General features: G+C 40.1%; 1 protein-coding gene across 1 annotated transcript; it reads right to left on the reverse strand.

The window, feature by feature from the left end:
• Positions 1-13,111: 13,111 nt before the first annotated feature.
• dhrs13b.2 (dehydrogenase/reductase (SDR family) member 13b.2) lies at positions 13,112-19,801 on the reverse strand. The gene is made up of 8 exons (XM_020650970.3): positions 19,353-19,801; positions 18,443-18,619; positions 18,093-18,368; positions 16,928-17,257; positions 15,257-15,604; positions 15,086-15,178; positions 14,233-14,252; positions 13,112-14,053 (listed from the first exon to the last, which is right to left on the reverse strand). Exons 1-8 carry the CDS (start codon positions 19,396-19,398, stop codon positions 14,039-14,041), a joined length of 1,305 nt encoding a protein of 434 aa, XP_020506626.1. The 5' UTR covers positions 19,399-19,801; the 3' UTR covers positions 13,112-14,038.
• Positions 19,802-20,243: the final 442 nt, after the last annotated feature.

Genomic DNA, 20,243 nt, shown 5'->3' on the forward strand with positions numbered 1-20,243 from the left:
TACTGACCCAACCTTAAACACATCACAACAATGTTGAGCTAGCTAACTAGCTTTTATTCTGCTGATTTCAACACAGGTTTCAACATTGGATTATTGTTTTTAACTTTCAGGACTTGCAAGTAGTTTGTGTTTTGTTTGTTTGTTTTATTTGGATCCCCATTAGCTTCAGCATAGCGAGAAGCTATTCTTCCAGGGGTCTGCAGTTTATATTGTGACAATACATTTTACAAATTCATATTATATATTATTCTTTTCACACTACACAAACATTCCACAACATTTATTCAATAACTAAAAATAATAGACAATTGACATAAATGAACAAAAAACCTAAAAGAAAACAGACAAACACAAAGGCTCCGTCTATGATTTAACAGGAGGAAGAGGAGGAGGAGGAGGAGGAGGAGGAGGATTACTGTCCCACAGCAGCCTGAGTTGTTTCAACCAGTGTATGTTTGTGTACTAGTGATTGGATATCAAAGAAGTGACTTGACTAGACTATATGACATCACATTAAGGACCCACAAGATATAGCAGTATTGATAAGCTTAAATGTAATTGATTTTGGGGTTTTGAAAAATGTGGAACAGGGTCAGAATAACTGTGTTTTGAATCCCCATCCTGAGACTGAAGTGGTCTGTGGAGGAACATCTAGCTTCATTTGCTCAGTTATTATGACACTTTATTGTTTTTTACACAAAGTAAAAAAAATACAGCTTGGTTTCTAGTAGCAGCTATAAAAGATAAAATACAATATCATTCACAATATTTGACTCCCAGCTGAGGCCTTTTTGTGTTGACGTGTTCTCCACGCACATGTTCACTCCTTCACTCCGGCTTCCTCCCACTACACTGGTAAGGATAAAGTCACTGTGTGCATCAGAAAGTGAACAGTAGTATGACTTAAAATTGGCCAAACTTGAAGTCCCATAACGTGTCAAATATAAACATGTGAGTTCTTAACGTGCAATAGAAAGAAACGTCCACTTTTTTGGGACGTCAGGGGCTCAGTACAATTTAGGTTTTAGTGTGTGTGTGTGTGTGTGTGTGTGTGTGTGTGTGTGTGTGTGTGTGTGTGTGTGTGTGTGTGTTTTTGTGCTTGTGTGTGCATTAGGGATTGTGTGAGAAATGACAGTGCAGCAGGGAGTGTTTGGAGATAAGGAGGGGGTTTGGGGAGCTGATTTACTGGAAGACTAACCCCCACCTTTCTGTCCCCCACCTCTCTCTCTCTCTCTCTCACTCTGTCACACACACACACACACACACACACACACACACACACACACACACACACACACACACACACACACACACACACACACACACACACACAACCAACACACACACACACACACAACCAACACACTCATATAACACCCCTCAGGGTTTTATGCTGAAGGCAGTACAAGACCCAGCGACAGATTACCACTGTAGGGGTCAGAGGGGGGAAAGTGGGACTGACTACTCAGGGCCCCAATGAAGGAAGGCTCCCTATTGGTCCTGAAATAAATCTGTAGTTTTTGTTTGGCTGTGTTTCTCCCTAAGAGAGAGCTGTCAGAGTAAAGGGAAACTGATAAATTAACATGTTGCATAACTCTTTCTAAACTCTTCAAATAAAAACCTCAAAAACATTCAAATGAAAAAAATGCATCTATTAAAAAGTTTAATTCTTTATTATTGTTCTATTTAAATTACAAATATTTTTAAGGGTCTGACACAATGTAATAGTTTTCCGCAGTAGTCATGATTGTGTAATTTAAACTTTGATTTGATTCTAGTAAAATCAAACAATATTGATATCTGTTCTAAAACCATGACAACAAAACTAGAAGTCCTAGACACCTAGCGTTGGCTCATTTCTTGTTTTCAATCAACAAAAATTGCAAGAAGACCCCTGCACACTGTTTATTTTGCACATATACATTGATATACCGAAATAAATGAACTACTGAAACAAAAGCTGTTTCTTGTAGCGGGCTGGGAACATGTCTATTTCTGCTGTATAAATAGACATTTTAATATGGGACCTAATGGGGATACTTTGGTTTTTGCAGACAGCCTCAAGTGGACACACTTGTAACTGCAGTTTATTTTCTCTACACCAGAGGTTGCAGCTTACATCCAAACAGATGTTTTGATCCTGACATCAAATCTTTGCTTTCTTCCCTAGTGAAATGTTATCTGAAAATATGAAGCATGTCCTGGATATTTTCTTGCTATGTTTTAAAAAAAATGGTTTCAATTTCAATATCTGTTGCTAGAGGAGGAAACTGTGAACTTCTGTTTTTTGTACTGTTCAACAAAAAACTACAACTCCCATGAAGATAACCTCAAAATGACTCAATTACATAAAATGCATCACATATTTTCTGTTTGAATCAAGGGATTAAAAATTCTAATGTTATTTTCTTGCTCTAGAAATTAGCTGCAAAACATCACGCAACAGCTACGTAGTCGTTGTAAAATGTAAAAGTACTTGAAAGAGTGTGTGCTACATGATGTCTGCATGCTCTCTGAGCAGTCTTTTTGGGATTCATCTGACGAGAATACAACATTTATTTTTGTAAATTATAATGATTTTTCTGTGGTACAGTAAAAGTTTGAGGTTTGAATATACTCCTCGTTACCTTCCAGCTTCACTGATGTCCATGTTTCCACATTTTGGTTAGAGTTCAGATGTTGCTCTGTGATACTCTCTCTCTCTTTTTGGTTATGAAAGAAATTTCTTTGGAATCTCTCAGGGAGGGGTTAAAAAGTGCAACTGTGAAAGAAAACTGAAAGAATACAGATGTAATCCGTCCAAACAGATTTCAGGTGGAGATAAGCGCCTCCAGGTGCATCAAATGTTGCACAATAGTTAAAATCTAGGACGAGACAAACACTGTAAAAATGAATGACACATCCTGACGTGAAACTGGTTCTCACACTGGTTTGTCTTTACAGGAAAACATGATGACTGCATGATACGGCTCATAAAATGTTCACTGATAAAAAAACAAAAAACACATGAACCTTTGTAATCATGGGGAAATCAGAAACATGAATTTACATGTTCATGTTTGTTAGCATTGGGGGAATCCTATCCTGCTGTCAGCTTCACCAACTCTACGAGCATGAAAACATCACAATGGAGTCTAAATTCTCTTTTTGTCCAAACTGTAGAATAAACAATTATTCGCTCATAATTAACTCTCCTGATTTGAATCGTATTGAACAATTTACAACGCATTGCACCAGCTGCGTTTGCCTTTCTCTGAGAGGGCCTTCAGTATAATATTTAGAGATCATGCTGATAGACAGAGCTACTCAGGACTTGCCAGCGTGCAGACGTACAGGCATCAGCGTGCAGACGTACAGGCATCAGTGTGCAGACGTACAGGCATCAGTGTGCAGCTGGCAAACTGAAGAATTCAGAGCTGAATTCAAGTGAATCATTTCTGAGAGATTTTCATTAGACAGAGGTTAAAGTGCAGGGTGTATGCAGGTATATGGAGTAAACCACTTATTTTTCAGTCTCCATAGGAGTATACCATCTTCTAAATAATAAGTTACCTGAATTGCAAAACCAAAGTGTGATGTAACTTGTTACAACAAAAAAGTACACAAGTGCCCAAACCCACTTGGTGCTCTAGGCAAGATTTTAGCTGGTGCCCCTTGTATCCCATCTAACTCTACCACCAATCACAATGTTCATACACTTACAGAAAACTGGCATTCAGCTTCATGTTTTACAGCTTTTCTTAATTTAAACCTGATATTTATCAGTATGGTCAGTGTCACTCACTCCTGATAACTCGTCTGCCCTCCTTCCTAACAAAGAGCGGGTAACAAGCAGCAGTGAGCAGGGACCAAGAAAATACCACCTTTTTAAAAAGGTGATGTAGTTCTGTTGTCTTGGTTCATTTTGTTATATTACCTAATTATACTATTAAAATTAGCTACAATAACATTAAGTGAAAGTTTAGCACCATCATGTTTCCTTCTTTTTCTTCTTATTATCTTCAACTTTTCTTCCTCACTCATTTCGGGTGTCAGGATACCCCCTGGACGGCCAGGGACTATATCCCACGGGCTGGCCCTGCTAGTGCACGTCTTTGTAACACATTTCCCCAATAAGGAAAAGTTCGCTCAAAATGTAAAACTAGGTTGTCGCAGCCTATAGTCTGTTGGTCAATTAAAATCCGCCCCTCTTCTGTGGTTAATGTTAATCTCATAATGATCTACTCCCTTAAGTCAAGTTGCAGAAGTTGAGTGTCAATGTGCAAATACAAAAGTCCATGTAACCTTGGTAACCTCAGCATCGTTAACAAAAACAGGCTGGGAAATATTGTTAAACTTTGTCGAAAGATAGTTGGAGTTGACTTGAATGATCTTGGCCATGTTTTTAAAGTAAGAGCCACTCGAAAGGCAAAGGCAATCTTGGAAGACCCTCAGCACCCCCCTGCATGCAGAGTTTAGACTTCTGCCGACAGGGCGGAGGTTCACTTATGTGAGGAGGTCGAAATCAAATAGATACCTGAGGTTGTTTGTTCCATCAGCTGTTGGGTTTTTAAATAAGCTGTTACACTTTAACTATGGACTGTTGGTCATTTGTCTCTTATCTCACTCATGTCCATCATGGTGATATCCATGGTAGTTATGTTTTATATGTATGTATTTATGTCATTGTGCTTTTTTTATGGCTGTATTGACTGTATGGCCCTCTGTTGCAAACCAAATTGCCCCTCAGGGACAATAAAGATTTTCCAAAAATGTTTTTAGGTTGATTAAATATGGAGGATTAGTCTTATGTGACTCTGTTTATAACAGAGGCTGTTTATCCTCTGCTGGGCCTCTAAAAAAAAAAAACATTTTGGGGAAACATTAGAGTGTACCCACTTCTTCAGACTCCACAACACAACTGTCCTTGGGGAATGAACTTCTTATAATTACGTTGTTAATTATAGGTTTGTTAGCATGAACATATTGAAACTGTAAAGACGCCAAACTCAAACACCCTTTAATTTCCCCTCCATTACCTTCATCCACTTCCCCCAGGACAGTTTCTCTTTGAGGGTGTTTTGGCACACACACTTAATGACACTTTTCTCCACGTCAGCTTTAATCTCATATCACTAAAATCCATCTCACACACACACACACACACACACACACACACACACACACACACACACACACACACACACACACACACACACACACACACACACACACACACACACACACACACACACACACAGACGGCTGGTTACAGACTGTAAACATTAACAGGAGGGCTCTGAGTTCGACCACAGAGAACAGCTTACGTCACGGCTGCTTTAAACACAACACAAATATGTCCACACTCACTCAAACTCCTTTAAACACACGCACACACACAAACACACAAATCTTCTTTATCTGTATAAAAACACGACTGATTGTCTAAACATAAAAATTAGTCAGGCTGCATGTGGGTGAGTGTAATACTAACTCAATGTCTCTTCTGAATTTCTGAATGTACATTTTCTTGGCTAACAGTTGGAGAGGGAAAAGAACAGGTATTGAACATGTTTGACTCTCCGAGTGCCATCTCGGCAGTGTGAACAAGAGTCAAAATACTCCATTAAATCACCACATGCAGGTACTGTAAATAATGTATGTTGTATCATACTTTGTGCTGAGTTAATGTATTTTATGATTTTTTTGACTGCAGTATTTCTGGGTGGTTGCTCTTTTTGGCAGACTTGTTATGCTTTTCTAAATTCTTTTATTCTTTCAAACCTTTTCTCGAAAGGACAATGAGGTTATCCTCATTTCAGATGCTGTCTAGATCAGTGGCTCTTAACTGGTGGTGTAGCTGGGATAAAATAATGTGAAAAAGTCTACAAAGCGTTGTTTGAGTTGTTCAGTTTCTTGTCTCCATCACTTAAAACAAGTGATAACGTCTACTGCACAATTTTTCATTAAATAAATCTGATTGGTTGTAAAATATCAGAAATTTGGGTCATGATTTTTCATGGAAGAGTTGGTGGTTTGTCCTGAGGCTAGACGATTACAAGCACATTAAAAACAAGCCAAAAAAACAACGACAAAAAACCCTAATAATCAATTACAAAAACAATTCAGATTAATGAAAACACTTAAAAATAGAAACAAAGTTTCTAGAAATCAAAACTCTACAAGCGAGGGAAGAACTCCAATCTTTAGAGTTCGCTGGAGGGCCGTCCATGAGGAGGGCCGGGACTTAAAGAACCAGATAATCAGAGGTGCTGTCGCCTCTTAAAATAAATAGGTGGGGGAAACAGGTAACCTCCAGTGTTGAAAAATAAAATCAATGAGCAAGTGCAAAAAGAACGGACAACATGAGGACTGCTGCAAAAGCACCGGAAGTCACATAATCATCTAAAATATATAAAATGGCAATTTTTAAATCTGAAATAAACGTGTTTACAGCCTGGTTAAAAAAACGCTTTGGGCCTGAGGAGCTCACTTCTTTATCAGCACACACTGTACATGAGATGCAATTTTTAACAACTCATCCAGTTTTTATTTTATGAAAGTTAACAGTTTGGGGTGTAATGATCTGACTTCAAGTCGGCTTGTTGTAGCTGTTTGTTTTCCTCAGCTCCACCTCTTTGTCCTTTTCTTCATCAGAAACCAACGAATGAAGTCACTCAGACGACGTCCATGTCTTATAGTCTGTGTTTCACACACACAGCTCACGTGCAAAACATCAGGAAGCGTTCAGGAGTGCGTTGCCTTTGTTTCAGGGGCTTCAGTGGGAGCCCTTTGCTGAGGAATCCAGCCAGTAGTTTGTCTTTAAATCAGCGTTTAACTCACACTCTGTAAATTGAGGACAGCTTGGCAGTGTGTTCTGTGCCTGAAGAACAAGAGTGAGTCACAAAAACACACAGCAGGTCGTCCCGAGTGCTGCAGGCTGACTAACAGGCTACCTGTTAACACACAACGTCGACATGTTAACAGACATCACATATCACCCTGAAACAGACCCACAAACATCAGCCCCTCATCATCCACCGCCTCCACCCCCCCATGTGACATCACAGTTTCCATGGGAACCTGTCATGTCAAAACAGGGCCATGCGGGCAGCAGCCAACTCGTGATGTCATCGAACCTTCAAAGCTCGGCTCTAATGAACTACAGATGGAGCGGAGAGGGGGAGCAAAAAGACAGAAATGCTTTGTTTTCAGTTCAATTTGTACAGATTTTCTTTATTGTGTCATGTTTGTATTAAATCTTGATAAGTGTTCTGGATAAGCAGACTCAGTGCTTGTAAGACCACCCAGAGAAAGTGTAGTCTAAAAAATGTAAACGCGCAGGGTTCATTTTAGGCTTATATCTTTTTTCAAAGAGTCTACATGAAAACGTAGAAAATCCATCGTAAATTCATTCACGTCAACTGTGTCTGATGTTGATTATTCTCTCTATAAAAGATATCTGCATGTAAGAGTAGCTAACAAAACATTTCAACTGGAGCCAGAAATCTGTAATGTCAGGTTGTGAAAGCCAATCTTATTTCCCAACTTACTGGAATTCATCAGAAATAATCGATCCCACATCCATCCAAACGTTTTTAAAGTTGTTTTCTCCTCCTCTTGATGACAGACCTGACAAAGATCGACTTTGTCATTTTTACAAATCTGCACCATGATGGTGTCATTATTGCAAACTTACGACCCATTAATGTGACTAAATCACAAGAAAATCTGTTTATTTTTCAGGGTCATACTGCTAATGTAATCCAGACTGATGCCTGTGTGTAGCTCAATATTCATAGTTAGACTGAGGCCACATTCATATGAAAACGATCCACTAAAAACTGAATAGTAATGTGTTTTCAAAAACAGTTCTTCTTTCAGGCAACAACTTTTTGATTTCAAACACCATGCACACTGTTTTGCAAAGATGACTGAAAAACGCTGAAGTAGACATGCCAGGCAAGAAGTTGGCAGTGTGACTTTGTAACAACGCGTTCATGCTCACATGTTCTTTCTTCTACAGACCAATGTGATGTAAGTATACAAGAATAACTAATGCACACGCGTTTGAGTGGACGGCCCTCAAAGTGCATGTAACCTACAACGACAGCAAATTTCAAGTATATATATATATATGTTAGGGCTGTCAGCAGTAAATTCTGATTAAATTAAAGTCTGAAATGAATGCATTAGTTTTTTTAAATTATGATGAATCTCATGCTCTTCACCCTTTCAGGCGCTCCGTGGATAATCCTCCTCAGTGTCTCCCTATAGTCACAGTGATGGAAAAGAACAACACTGCTGCATCTTTGAATGTCTCATATCACTTCAAAAAACTCTCAGACAGCTCAGCTGTGTGTGTGTGTGTGTGTGTGTGTGTGTGTGTGTGTGTGTGTGTGATTGTGTGTGTGTTTTAAGTGCAAGATGATGTCATGATGTCATTCACTGACACTGAGCCAAAACACATCTTAGTCATATCCATCAATTGTTCTCCCTGCAATCTGCACGCGCACACACACACACACACACACACTGCCAGCGTGTACAGATCAGCCTTCTGCTGGTAGCTGAACCCTGATTTAGCATTACATCAATGTTTCCCAGCCCGGCTCCGGAGCCACATGTACATAAACAGAGAGAATAATAAGGTTGTTTAGAGGACATCCATCATAGCAAAAGTTTGAAAAAACAACATCATTAGCTCAGCAAAGCTGGAAGCTGTTGATGTTTCAGCTGACGTCAGACACTGCACCGTCATTTAACAATATAAACTTCAAGGCCAACTTTTTGGAAATTCTGATGTAGCCAGCCTTCAGCAATAAACAACTTCCACCCAAAACTTATTTTTCCGTGAGCTGCATTGTTTACAGTCCAGTTAACAACTTGAGAAGCGACCGTGCGTTCAGATAAAAAGGTACTTGAGCAGCATGAACCTGAAAAAGAAACATTCACACAGTCAGTGTCTGTTCCCTCTCTTAGCTGTACGGATGAGGTCATTCAGGATGCGTTTTATCAGGGCCCTGGAGAGCCAATAAATCATCATGCATGTGTTGTCTTTGCACAAAATACATTTGTGTGTATGTGTGTGCATGGTTTGTGTGTGAAACAGGGACACACTAACGCAGACAGAATCACAGGGAGAGAATGTAACACTTCTTTTCCCCTGGACATCCCTTCTCTCTGTTTAATAGGAAAGGAATCACTTTCTGCTGACCTTTCCCATGTTACACGTTACACTGCTGGGACACCAACCACACACACACACACACACACACACACACACACACACACACACACACACACACACACACACACACACACACACACACACACACACACACACACACACACACACACACACCTGGCACCCTCATTATAAATTAAAACCGAGCATGATAATCCCGGTGTAAGGAAGACCAACAGTATGGTTGCTTTATCCCCACAAAGTTCCCCTCCAGTCTTCAGTTGTTGAAATCATCTGTCCATATGGATCAATCCTGAACACCACCTACTCTTCAAACCAGCCATGGACTCCTCTGAAGAAGTATTTGGATGTCTGCTTTTAAATTATAGTGTGCAACGTGCGGTGGGAGGCTCTTTGGAAAAGAGAAGACCATCGTTCAGCCTCGTCTTCCTGCTGACGAGGCTGCTTTAAAAACTGAATCAGATAAATGTTGGAATACTCAGCTTCAAACTTAAGTTCATTTAAATACAAGTCTTGGAAAATGTACATTATTCCTTCTATACTCTAGAAGACTTTGGGCATTCATGGTGTCTTCACAACTCCACCAGTTTCTCCTCCTTTTCCAGAGTCCAGGGAAGCTGCATGGGCTTTCTCCTCCCCACCATGTTAGTACTAAGTTTTTCAGCTTCCTGTTTGATGCTGGCATGGTGAGACCGCTCCTATTGGTCGTTGACAATGGTCACATCATTGCACAAAACAATTTGAATAGGGGCGTTAGGGTGCAGTGGGTAGTGCGCGCGTCCCATGTATGGAGGCTATGGTCCTCCAAGCGGGTGGCCCCGGGTTCGAATCCAAACTGTGGCTCTCTTCCCGCATGTCAATCCCCTCTCTCTATCTCTGATTTCCATTACTATCCACTGTCCTATCTCTCGAAAAAGGCTAAAAAAAAATAAATCTAAAAAATCTAAAAAAAACTAAAAAACAAATTGAATATGACACGACAAAAGAGCTGCAACAAAATGTTTGATATTGTAACGCCTAGACAAGAAAAAGACTGCCTTAAAACATGCTTGGACTGAGTTTTAGGACCACCTCAAACCAAACGGCCGAGATCCAGTAGCTCACCCAGACTCTTAACAAAACTCTTTAAGATTTTATACAGACTTATGAAATTTAAGACTTTAAAATAAAATCCTGTGAAATGTCATTAGATGTAAGGCCAGCATAATATGTTTTAAAGAATCTTTTAGCAGCCGTTTGCTTCCCAACCCATAAATGCTGAATAAAATATCTTTTGGTTCGATTTTGGCAACAAAGTTGGTTCCTAAGAAATAATCCTTGCTCACCTGTGCATGCAAATGTTAATCATCACCATTCAACAACCTCAGAGTGTGTGAGAGCAACATGAGGACCATGTTGACATCAGCAAATGACACATTTTTACAAAGCTGAGCGTGACGGGATGGATTGTCTTCATCGTGTTACTTTTTCCTCAGAGGACGCCAGCTTTTGGAACTATGCATGACGCTGTGAAACCCAGTACTACCCCTAGACTGTTTACACTGTGTGCCCTCCAAGACTGTGTGTGTGTGTGTGTGTGTGTGTGTGTGTGTGTGTGGGGGGGGGGGGGGGGGGGGATTAACACCCACTCCGACTTCCAGCTGGAAGCATCCGTTTCAAAGTTATGGCACACAGTGAGACACTCTCTCTGAGCTCCACATTAATTACCCTTCAGTTTCCATGCAAACAAAAAACAGAGAGAGAAATAAAAAGTTAAAAATAGTTGTAAAAATGTATCAATAACATCCTGTTTAGTTTCCCAAATGATTTCCACAGCTAATCACCACAACATAAATTAGACTGCTTCCACGTGAACACATGCAAACGCTTTTTTCTCCTGGCAAGAAACTCCCCTGTGAACCGATCCCATATTTACTTTGAGTGTTTTCATGACGCTTGCTGCATAGCTATGCCATGACACAACCTTGTTTTACGATCGGACTTAAATGTTGGTTTGTGGTGTGCAATATAAATCATTTTTCACTCTCTCTTTCTCTCTCTCTCTCTGGTTTTTCAACATGGCAAACCAAGAGCATACCAAAGTTTCTGTGAGCCAGCCAGGAACTACTCACGAGCTCATCGGCCCCTGAGCTTCTGCACGTATTTCTTTCTTTTATTACTTACAGATTTCATGCAATTTGACCTCAAGAGAAACTCAGAGATTTGAGTTCAAACACAAGTCAAGGTCTGTGACGGCAAATTAGCTGCTTTGCTTTTCCAAACACCCTTTTGTTTTGGAAATTCGTCTGAGGTTATTTTATATCTGTCACAACAGCTCAAGAGAGGAGAGCCAGATAAGTCTCAACCTTCATTAGAGGTGTTTATTGTTCAAAGATCACAGGACTGCTGCGCTGTTTCGCTCGAGTCATGCAGACAGAATCAGAGTATAGTGAACAGTGAGGATATCAGGAAGAACGAGGGTATTTGTGGGTCAGAAGGAAAAAAGGAGAAAAAGAGAAGAGTTGAACCCGCAGACGGATTAAACAGAGCACAATCAGACAGTGAACTTTCCACTAGCTCTTCACTGAAAGCAGCAATTAAGTTTGTGGCCGATAGTTTGGTGATAAGGTCTACTGAGCGACGCGTGCAGATGTGACCATCGCTGGTCTGACATGAAATTTTCACTCATGAAGTCCATTTCTCTGACAAAGAGCATCATCCAGAGTTTGTCTGAAGATACGCTGTGCCACAAAATATTTAAACAAACTGAGTAAAGCCCCTTCATATGAATAGACTGACAGACTGACATACTGTATGTAAGGTCAGCACAATGGAGGATGATCACATTGAATTGTCTGGAAAACACTTGCACTGACTCTACTTGAAGTTTCATCAAGACTTTATTGATAACCCCTTTACACACATGCACTCCTGACAATTTCTAGAAACTTTCAGGACAGTCTGCCACTGAAATCTTCCTGATTTGCTTCTTTCACATGCAGCATGGAGGAGAAACTAAGAGACCTGCAGTCACACGAGGAGAGCTGGACAGGACAGCATCAATCCAGCAGCAGGACCGCTATCTATCCCTTTTGTGTGCAAGGAGGAACAGGAGGAGCCCAACAAAATGACCTCCAGCAGGCGACTGGTGTATATGTCAGACACAGACTCCATGTGGGGGGTATATGAAAGTCTCTGGTGGGACCTGTGCTCACAGCCCAGCGGAGCCTCAGGTTTACATTGAGCACATGTGACAGGTGTGAAAGAGTGTGTAGACGCCGTGGTGAACGTTATCCTGTGACATCATCCAGTATGAGCGGTTTGGCAGTGAGTCAGTGATGGTCTGGGGGGGGGGGGGAGAATGCTTCATAACAATATTAAAACTTCTCTGAAGCTCAGGAGCTTTAAGGTAGATAAGAAGTGAAATCCATGGTGCCTTTTCTTTTTTTCTCCTGCTCGCTCACTCTCCTCCTTGCCCTTGATGCCTCCTTGACAAGTTAAGTGCTGATCGACTCTCTTAGCTGTTCGTCTTCTCTGATCAAACATAGGCCACACACATACACCTCAGGGTTCAGGGCAACACATCTGGTATCAGTCTATGTTCTGCAAAGCCTCAAAGGGCATTACTGAGGAGACTCTTTGGTTGATTTATTTGGTGAGTAGAAGCAAAGACACAGGATGTTTACCTGTGAATTTCACCTGAGACACTTTCTCTGTATTTTCTCGGTTTAACATTTGATTTTATTCCATCTTGGACAAGTTCTTTATCGTTCTTATTGCTCATTTTTCAAGTTAGTCATTCTAATGATTTTGAACGCACTTATATTTTACAGTTGACAACATGATATACTTTAAATAAAAAAATGTAAAAGTCTTCACAAGTTTTCGTAGATTGACAAACACAGAGCCTGAGAAATCTCTGAAGAAATAAAATCTGGACTGAAGGACATTTCAAATGATTTTTTATTACTCAAAGAAATCTTCAGAACCACACTATCAGCCAACATCAATTTAAAACACTTGATTATTTAATCACTGTTATTGTAGTTTAGTTTTCTTAGTTTTTTTGTTTATTATTATGCCATACATACATACATATGCCCAGCCCGCATGGGCTTACATGACACCATAAATTAAAAACGTTCCCGGATCAGAGTGCACTAGGTAAGCTATATTCATTCACAAGAAACAAAAAGAGAAAGTAAGAAGTCAAACTAATTAAACAGAATATTCTGTCTTCTTTTCCAAGCTTTTGAAACAAAATTAGCAAACTTAAACAGCCATTCCAGTTTCATTGTATAATTGAATTATTTACACACTGATCTTAATCCATTAATGCAACACCTTATAGCTGTACTATACCCAGAGGAAGAATATTATAATCTAAGAATACATCATTCAAGAATAATCCAGATCGTTCTCTCACATGTTTGGCTCAAAGCAGTTTTATTCGACTAAAAACAACCATGTGAAGATTAACAATTAAATAAAGTTCATATTACAATCAGTGTTTCTCACTAAAGCTCATTAAACCCAAACTGAAACCAACATTTTCATTCGTCATTAAAACATTTCCTGAAGGAATTCGTTGAAATATTTAAAACCATGTATTTTCAACATCCATGCTAGCATGCTAGAATTTTTCTTATTGAAACATCCTTTTGGTTCGCTGAAGGAGAGGGACAGTGTGCATCATGTTGCAGGTTCATTTTTATGTGTGTCCATTCCAAGCATCTTTGTGCACACACAACGTAAATAAACACCCACTCTTACAATAACAGCTCCTTATTAGTACCTTCTGGTGAAATGCTCTTCGAACCCCTCAGAGTGTTTTTCTGCTTCATTTCATTCTCCCCGATGTTTGGAGGATTCTCAGTACGGTTTCTTCTGCTCGGAAAACACACATGCACACGCACACAAACGCACACAAACGCACGCACACGCACACAAACGCATGCACACGCACACGCACACGCACACACACACACACAGAGTAAATTTGCATCAATGGCAATGAAGAAAATCAACAGACAAAGGACACATCAAAGTATTTTTCATGATCTTACCTGCACTGATTTTTCTCTCTCTGTGGAGAAAAATAAACGACAATCAGACTTTCAGAGATACAGTTGAAAATATTTTGTTTACTTTTCATGCAAAAGCAGAAATTAAGATCAGTTTAAGTGTGTGGAAGATAATAATAGATACAGTTCAAACACATTTTTTAAATTTGGGTGCTTTAATCTGAAAAAAGTGATAAGACAAAAACACGCTCCACTCCCTTTCAAAGTAAAACAAACTGGGTGCTGAATCCAGAAAAATGTTTAAACAAGAAAACGACAGGAGGACAGCGCTCCAAAATTGTGTATTTAATTGCCACACGGACGTTTCAAGCTGACGCTGTTTTTCAGCATGCAATAGGCAATTTTTTTCTCAGAAAAAATATGACAGGACTAAAGAAAAATAATTCCTGTTACACACTGAAGAAGAGCGTCAGCTCAAAACATTCGTGTGGCAATTAAACACACAATTGAGTGCTGTTCTAATCATTAATCTGAATATAGGATAGTAAGAAATGTTTAAAAAGGCACATTTTGAATTTCTTTGAGTTGAAATTGATTGGGGCAAAGCTGCACATAAATTGAAATATCATTTTTTGAAAATAGCGAGTTATAACCTTTAAGCAAAGCTGTTTTTTGAGAGAATTTCGATATTGTAAAATGAATGTAACAGCGCCATCCTGAGGTAAATGAGTGTCATTTAGCCTGAGGACAATTTGGAATTTGTAAACCAAGCTGCCAATTTTGGAGTTTTGGCTTCACAGGTTTTGCTGGATGAACACTGTGAAAATAAAAACAATCAGGCTTCTTATCCATCCAACTTATTTTACTGACACATTATAAAGGTTACCACACTCACCTGAGCGCAGGTAGGATAGCATCATGAACAGGACAATCAGCAGTATGGACAACAAGAGGACCACGGCGAGGTAAAACATCCACCTGCTGGGCTCTGAGCACAGAAATCATAGAGTCAGGTACGTTTCTGTGCTGCCCTCATGTGGTAGCACTCAGTACTACAGTCACTCACCTTCAACAGTCAGGATGAAGCTCTTTCTGATGGGCACTCTGAGCGACTGATGGGAGACGCTGCATGTGAACTGCTTCCCCGAGTCCCTGAGTGAGGCCTTGAGGTAGAAGAAAGCTGACAGCGTGTAGGTGTTGTCCGAGTTGGGTTTGTGGCTGGACAACAGGACGTTCGCGAGCTTATTAGGGAGAGGAGCACCCACCCTGTGGCCTAAAGAAGACGGGTCCTGGTCGTACCAAACTATCTCAACATCCAGAGGGTAGTAACTCGCCGCCACACATATCACCTTCTGCTCGCCGCCCTCCTGCAGAGAGAGAGCGGGTCCAACGTTGAGGGACACTCGCGGAGCCTCTGAAGGGGAAAGAGATCAAATTGTAGAGGACTTCTCCAAGGCAATTTCAGCAGAAGGTTTCTGTGTAACATCAACTTTAAAAAAGAGTGGTAACACTTTAGCGCTATTAGCATGAATCTTAAAGACTAAAAAAAGGTGTGTTCATTCTCACAATCTGGAGATCAGACTAAGGGAAATGTGCCACATTGAAATGCAAAGAAAGCTACTAGCACAATGATGCAACACAGTGATACCACCACCTGGTGGGTGAGTAAGGCTTTAAACTGAAAGACAGTTGTTGTTGAATGTGATGCACTAATCGACGAGGAGACAAGCCCGGGTTGTACTTCTACAGAATTTAATCAGAAGGAAAAAAACCCAAAGGAGGAGGAGTTTGTGGACTAATGCTATTAGATGCTACGTTGTGCCTGAGGGAACAAAAGAACAGACTTCTCCTCATCCTGCCATAAACATATTGTGATGTGTGACTGAAGATAACATGGCATAGCAAATATTGTCTGATTAGCACTCACCAATGTTTGATGATGAATTTCCATCCCTGCAAAAGCCTGCACATCAAACAATCCATAAAGCTGTCTGTACATTTGTAGACTTCCATCCTGGCGTTGTTGTAAAAAGACAGATTCTTCACTAGATATAATTAAACGTCACTGGAGTGAAGTTCTGCTAAAACTTTATCGTTTCTAGCGATTGAAATATTGTCTCATATTCCTAAAACCTGCAGTTCATCTTCATATCTCTGATTTCCTGTGGTTGTCAGTTGTTAAAATGCACCGCGTTGAAGTGATGGAAAATGAAAAAAGCCTGAGCTGCAGCTCCACAGAGTGTTCAATGGTGGACGCTACTCTCCTCAACTCTTTTTGCCCTCTAAGGCCTCCACGCCAGCCACATGACTGACAGCTATGAACAGCTGATTTGAACAGAAGAACCACCTTGGACAAGGTAAACAGACAATCATATGTTGTGATTTTGGAGTTGCACCTTGGGTGGCCATTCAGTTTTCAAAGGGGGGACCCAGACCCCTGGTGGTTATGCTACTGGGCCCACTGTGGGCTGTGATCCACAGTTTGAGAACCACCGGATTAAAGCCGCTGAAATAAATCGACTGAAGCAATAATCTTTTTTTTTACCTAATTGTTTTTTATGCCTAAAAATATTTAAAAAAACATTGTTCCCTTTTAAAACGCCAAAATTCACTTCTTAACAACCGATGACAACCATCTATGACTCCATCAAGTGACAAAGACTTTGATTTTTTTTTAAATAATAATCAGTCTAGCCTGATATTTTATTGTATTATCCTGTTCCTGAGTCTTCCTCACCTTCAATTTGTAGGTTGATGTCCATGCTGGCAAAAAGGGGATTGACGGTCACAGAACAAATGTATCTCCCTTCACTGCTCATCTTGATGAAGGGGATTTTCAAAGAAGCGTCCCCGCCTGCCAAGCTCTTCAGGCTGACCCCCTTCCCGTTCGTCTGTCCCGTGCGGCTGTTGTGACTGAAGAGTTTGACCCTCTCTCCACGATGCTGCCACAGCCACTCCACAGTCACGTCCGGTCCCCGGTGGTCGACGGCAAACTGACAGTCGAGCTTTTGTTCGGAGCCCTGGCCTGCTTTCACCGATGGAGATCCTGTTTTTGTTACCATAGCAACTATGGAAACAGATTAGACACTTTTAAGTTGAAACAGTGATGTTGATGCTTTGGTTTCTACACGTGCATGATGTCCCTATCCACCTGTTGATTTCTCTTCCTGTTCCACTTTCTCAGCCTATCAGGTTGCAGCATTTGGCCGTTAACCAATGAGTCTGGTTTTGGTCATTATCTGTCTGTTAAAAATACAATTTTATTCCTTGCTACTGTTGCCAAGTACTTGCTCAACGTGGATTAAAGTTGGGTCTCTTTAAATATTAACAACTAGTTCTCCAACTGTTCTTTATGGAAAATGTCCTGAGCTAACTTTCATTATGATTCATTACAGGGTGATGAAGTGCCAACAGAGCAGACTACAGTTACTTTAAGTTTATGTCAGAGACTTTAGGAGGAGGAGAAAAGAAAGTACCACCAATATAAAAAAAAGGAAAATGGAAACAAAAACCTGCATTTCAGAGAAATCGCTCGGACAAATGACTGTGAATGGAAGATAATAAGCTCTAGCTGATTGAGAGATTTGTATTTGAATTTACAAATTCCAAACCTTGTTTTACACTGGAGCCAACTTTTATCACATAAATCCTTTTTGAGTCAGTCTCCTAATTCAAAGGAGGCTGGTTTGATATATCTCTTGAATCTGCTTAATGTATCACCAGAGGTGGGCACACGTCCAATAATCTTTCAATCGTTTATTATCTGCGTTAAATCTCTTGTGAACATTCATTTGACAAAACATGTACGTTAAATACTAACTGAGCCCAAATGCAGTTTAAAAACAACAAACTGGGATACAGGACTGTTATTAGTTGAAGAACACATACTGCGTTGATGTTACCTGTTGTTGTGAGTGTCTCTCTGTCTTCAACAGGAGTCCAGCTGTGATAGTCGGGCTGTCCTGAGGGGGGTTGGTCAGACTGGTGTCTGAGGAGGCCGGTGACTTTGAACAGGCCCCTTGTGTGTTTCAGGGTGCAGGTGAACCAGCGGTTGTACTCATGGTCCCCCTTAACCGGCCAGCGGATGTGGATTCCAGGTGTGCTGAATCGATGAAGCTCACACTCCACCTGCTCTGCTTCCGCTCCCTCTAAGTACCGCCTCAGGTCCAGCTTAGATCCTAGAGCACAAACACAAGAATCAGTACCATGCAAAAGTATTTATTCTGCTGCTCCTGCAGGATGCAGGTCTTACCAGTGACCAGGAAAGTGATGCCATGTGGGTTAACAGGAGCGTCTCCTTTCTGACCAAACTGCAGCAGAGCCTGTCTGTGGACGAGCTGAGTCTCTGTGTGGTTTTCACTATTCAAAAACACATGTTCATCGACGAACTGACAGGGCAGCCAGGACACCTGAGGGACGCACTGCACACCTGAGAGAGGAAACATGTATCAGTAGTATACAGGTAATGGAAAGTTACCCAACCAGGCACAACCAGGGTACAACAAATGCAGGGGTGCCATGAAGTTTGTGTGCACATGATACAAATTAATCTATATGATTTACTCTTTATGTCTCCTCAAATAATATCCACATTTAAGTGACAACAGAGCAACTTGTACATTTTAGATTGATTCTTTGGGGACTCAAAAAACAAGATGCATGTCCAAAATAACAATTCAAATTACTAAAAGAAAAATCTTGCACATGTCTCACTAGAAAAATTAAAATATTGGCAATATCTTCAGTACCAAAACATAGCTTGTTAGTTCATTACTAGTGTGCATTAGTTTGCTTACAATTTTGTGTTGACTCATTCTTTTCCTAGTCGCCTGACTTAAGAATCACATGTGCAAAGTATTGGTTTAGTAGCCTGTAAAATAGTATGGGAAGTACTGTAGAGTACACCACAGTACTGTATAGCTTAATGATACAAACAGTTTAGTGCCATCACAGTGCAAGGCAGTAGCAGCATGTTAACCTATTCTATATATAGGTTAAGCTATGTATTAATAGTAGGACAAGGAGGCAAAGTGCCAAAGCGAATGCAGTCTTCATTTCATTGAAATAGTTACAGACTGAAAGTCACTTCGTTCATGTCGTGTAGGTTAAGATGCTAAAAGAAGATATCCGAGTCTGTTACACAACCGAAAACAGTAACTCACCTGCAAACACATACGAGTAAATAAGTATCTTTAACATTAGATCCATTATTGTTTCCAGAAACGACTCCGTATGGTTAGAGCAGTATCTCCATGTAGTCTCTCACAGTTGAAGTGTGCTTTCACTTTCATTTCATCAGAGAGAGAAACTCGCTTTGCCTGCCCCTCGAGTCAGGTTTCAAGCAGATATTATGTCGTCTGAAAACATTTTTCATACGTAAGAAAAACATATTAAAACAAAGAAGGATCAAATGAGTAGGCTGTCCTGCTCTTTCGAAGGTGTTGTTAAGTCATTTAGCCTCAGTTATCTGCTGTATGTCTTTACACACATAAAATAAAAATATTGAATGGAACAGTTAACACTTCTCACAGCTAATAAAAGAGAGAATTAAGCTTCACTACAGAGTTCACTTTCTTTACTGGCTTTTCCATGTTTACGCTACCGATTTATAAACGAGTAGTACTCATTTGGTCCACTAGTGGCGCTGTGAGTACACCACAATACCCGAGAGCATCCGGTCCCTCTTTGAGAGTACTCCATAAATAAAAGTTTATAGTAAATAAATAAAATAATAATAATAATAATAATAATAATAAATAAAAATAATAAAAATAAATAAATAAAAAACATAAATAAAAGACAGAACTGTCTTTTCAACGACGGAGGATTAGGGCCATGTTAAAAAAAAATATTACGAGAATACAGTCTATGGAATAAAGTCGTACATTTACGAGATTACGAGTTCAATCTCGAAATAAAATTACAAAAAAATGTTTTAACGTGGCCCTAATCCTCCGTCGTACTTTTCAGTATCTTCATGCTGACTTTACCTTTCATATTCTGTGACCTTGTGTCCTCAAACTAGTCTTATATATCAATACTCACTGCATGAA

Source organism: Labrus bergylta, chromosome 11, assembly GCF_963930695.1.
Source record: "Labrus bergylta chromosome 11, fLabBer1.1, whole genome shotgun sequence".
In the NCBI taxonomy this organism is placed as follows: domain Eukaryota; kingdom Metazoa; phylum Chordata; class Actinopteri; order Labriformes; family Labridae; genus Labrus; species Labrus bergylta.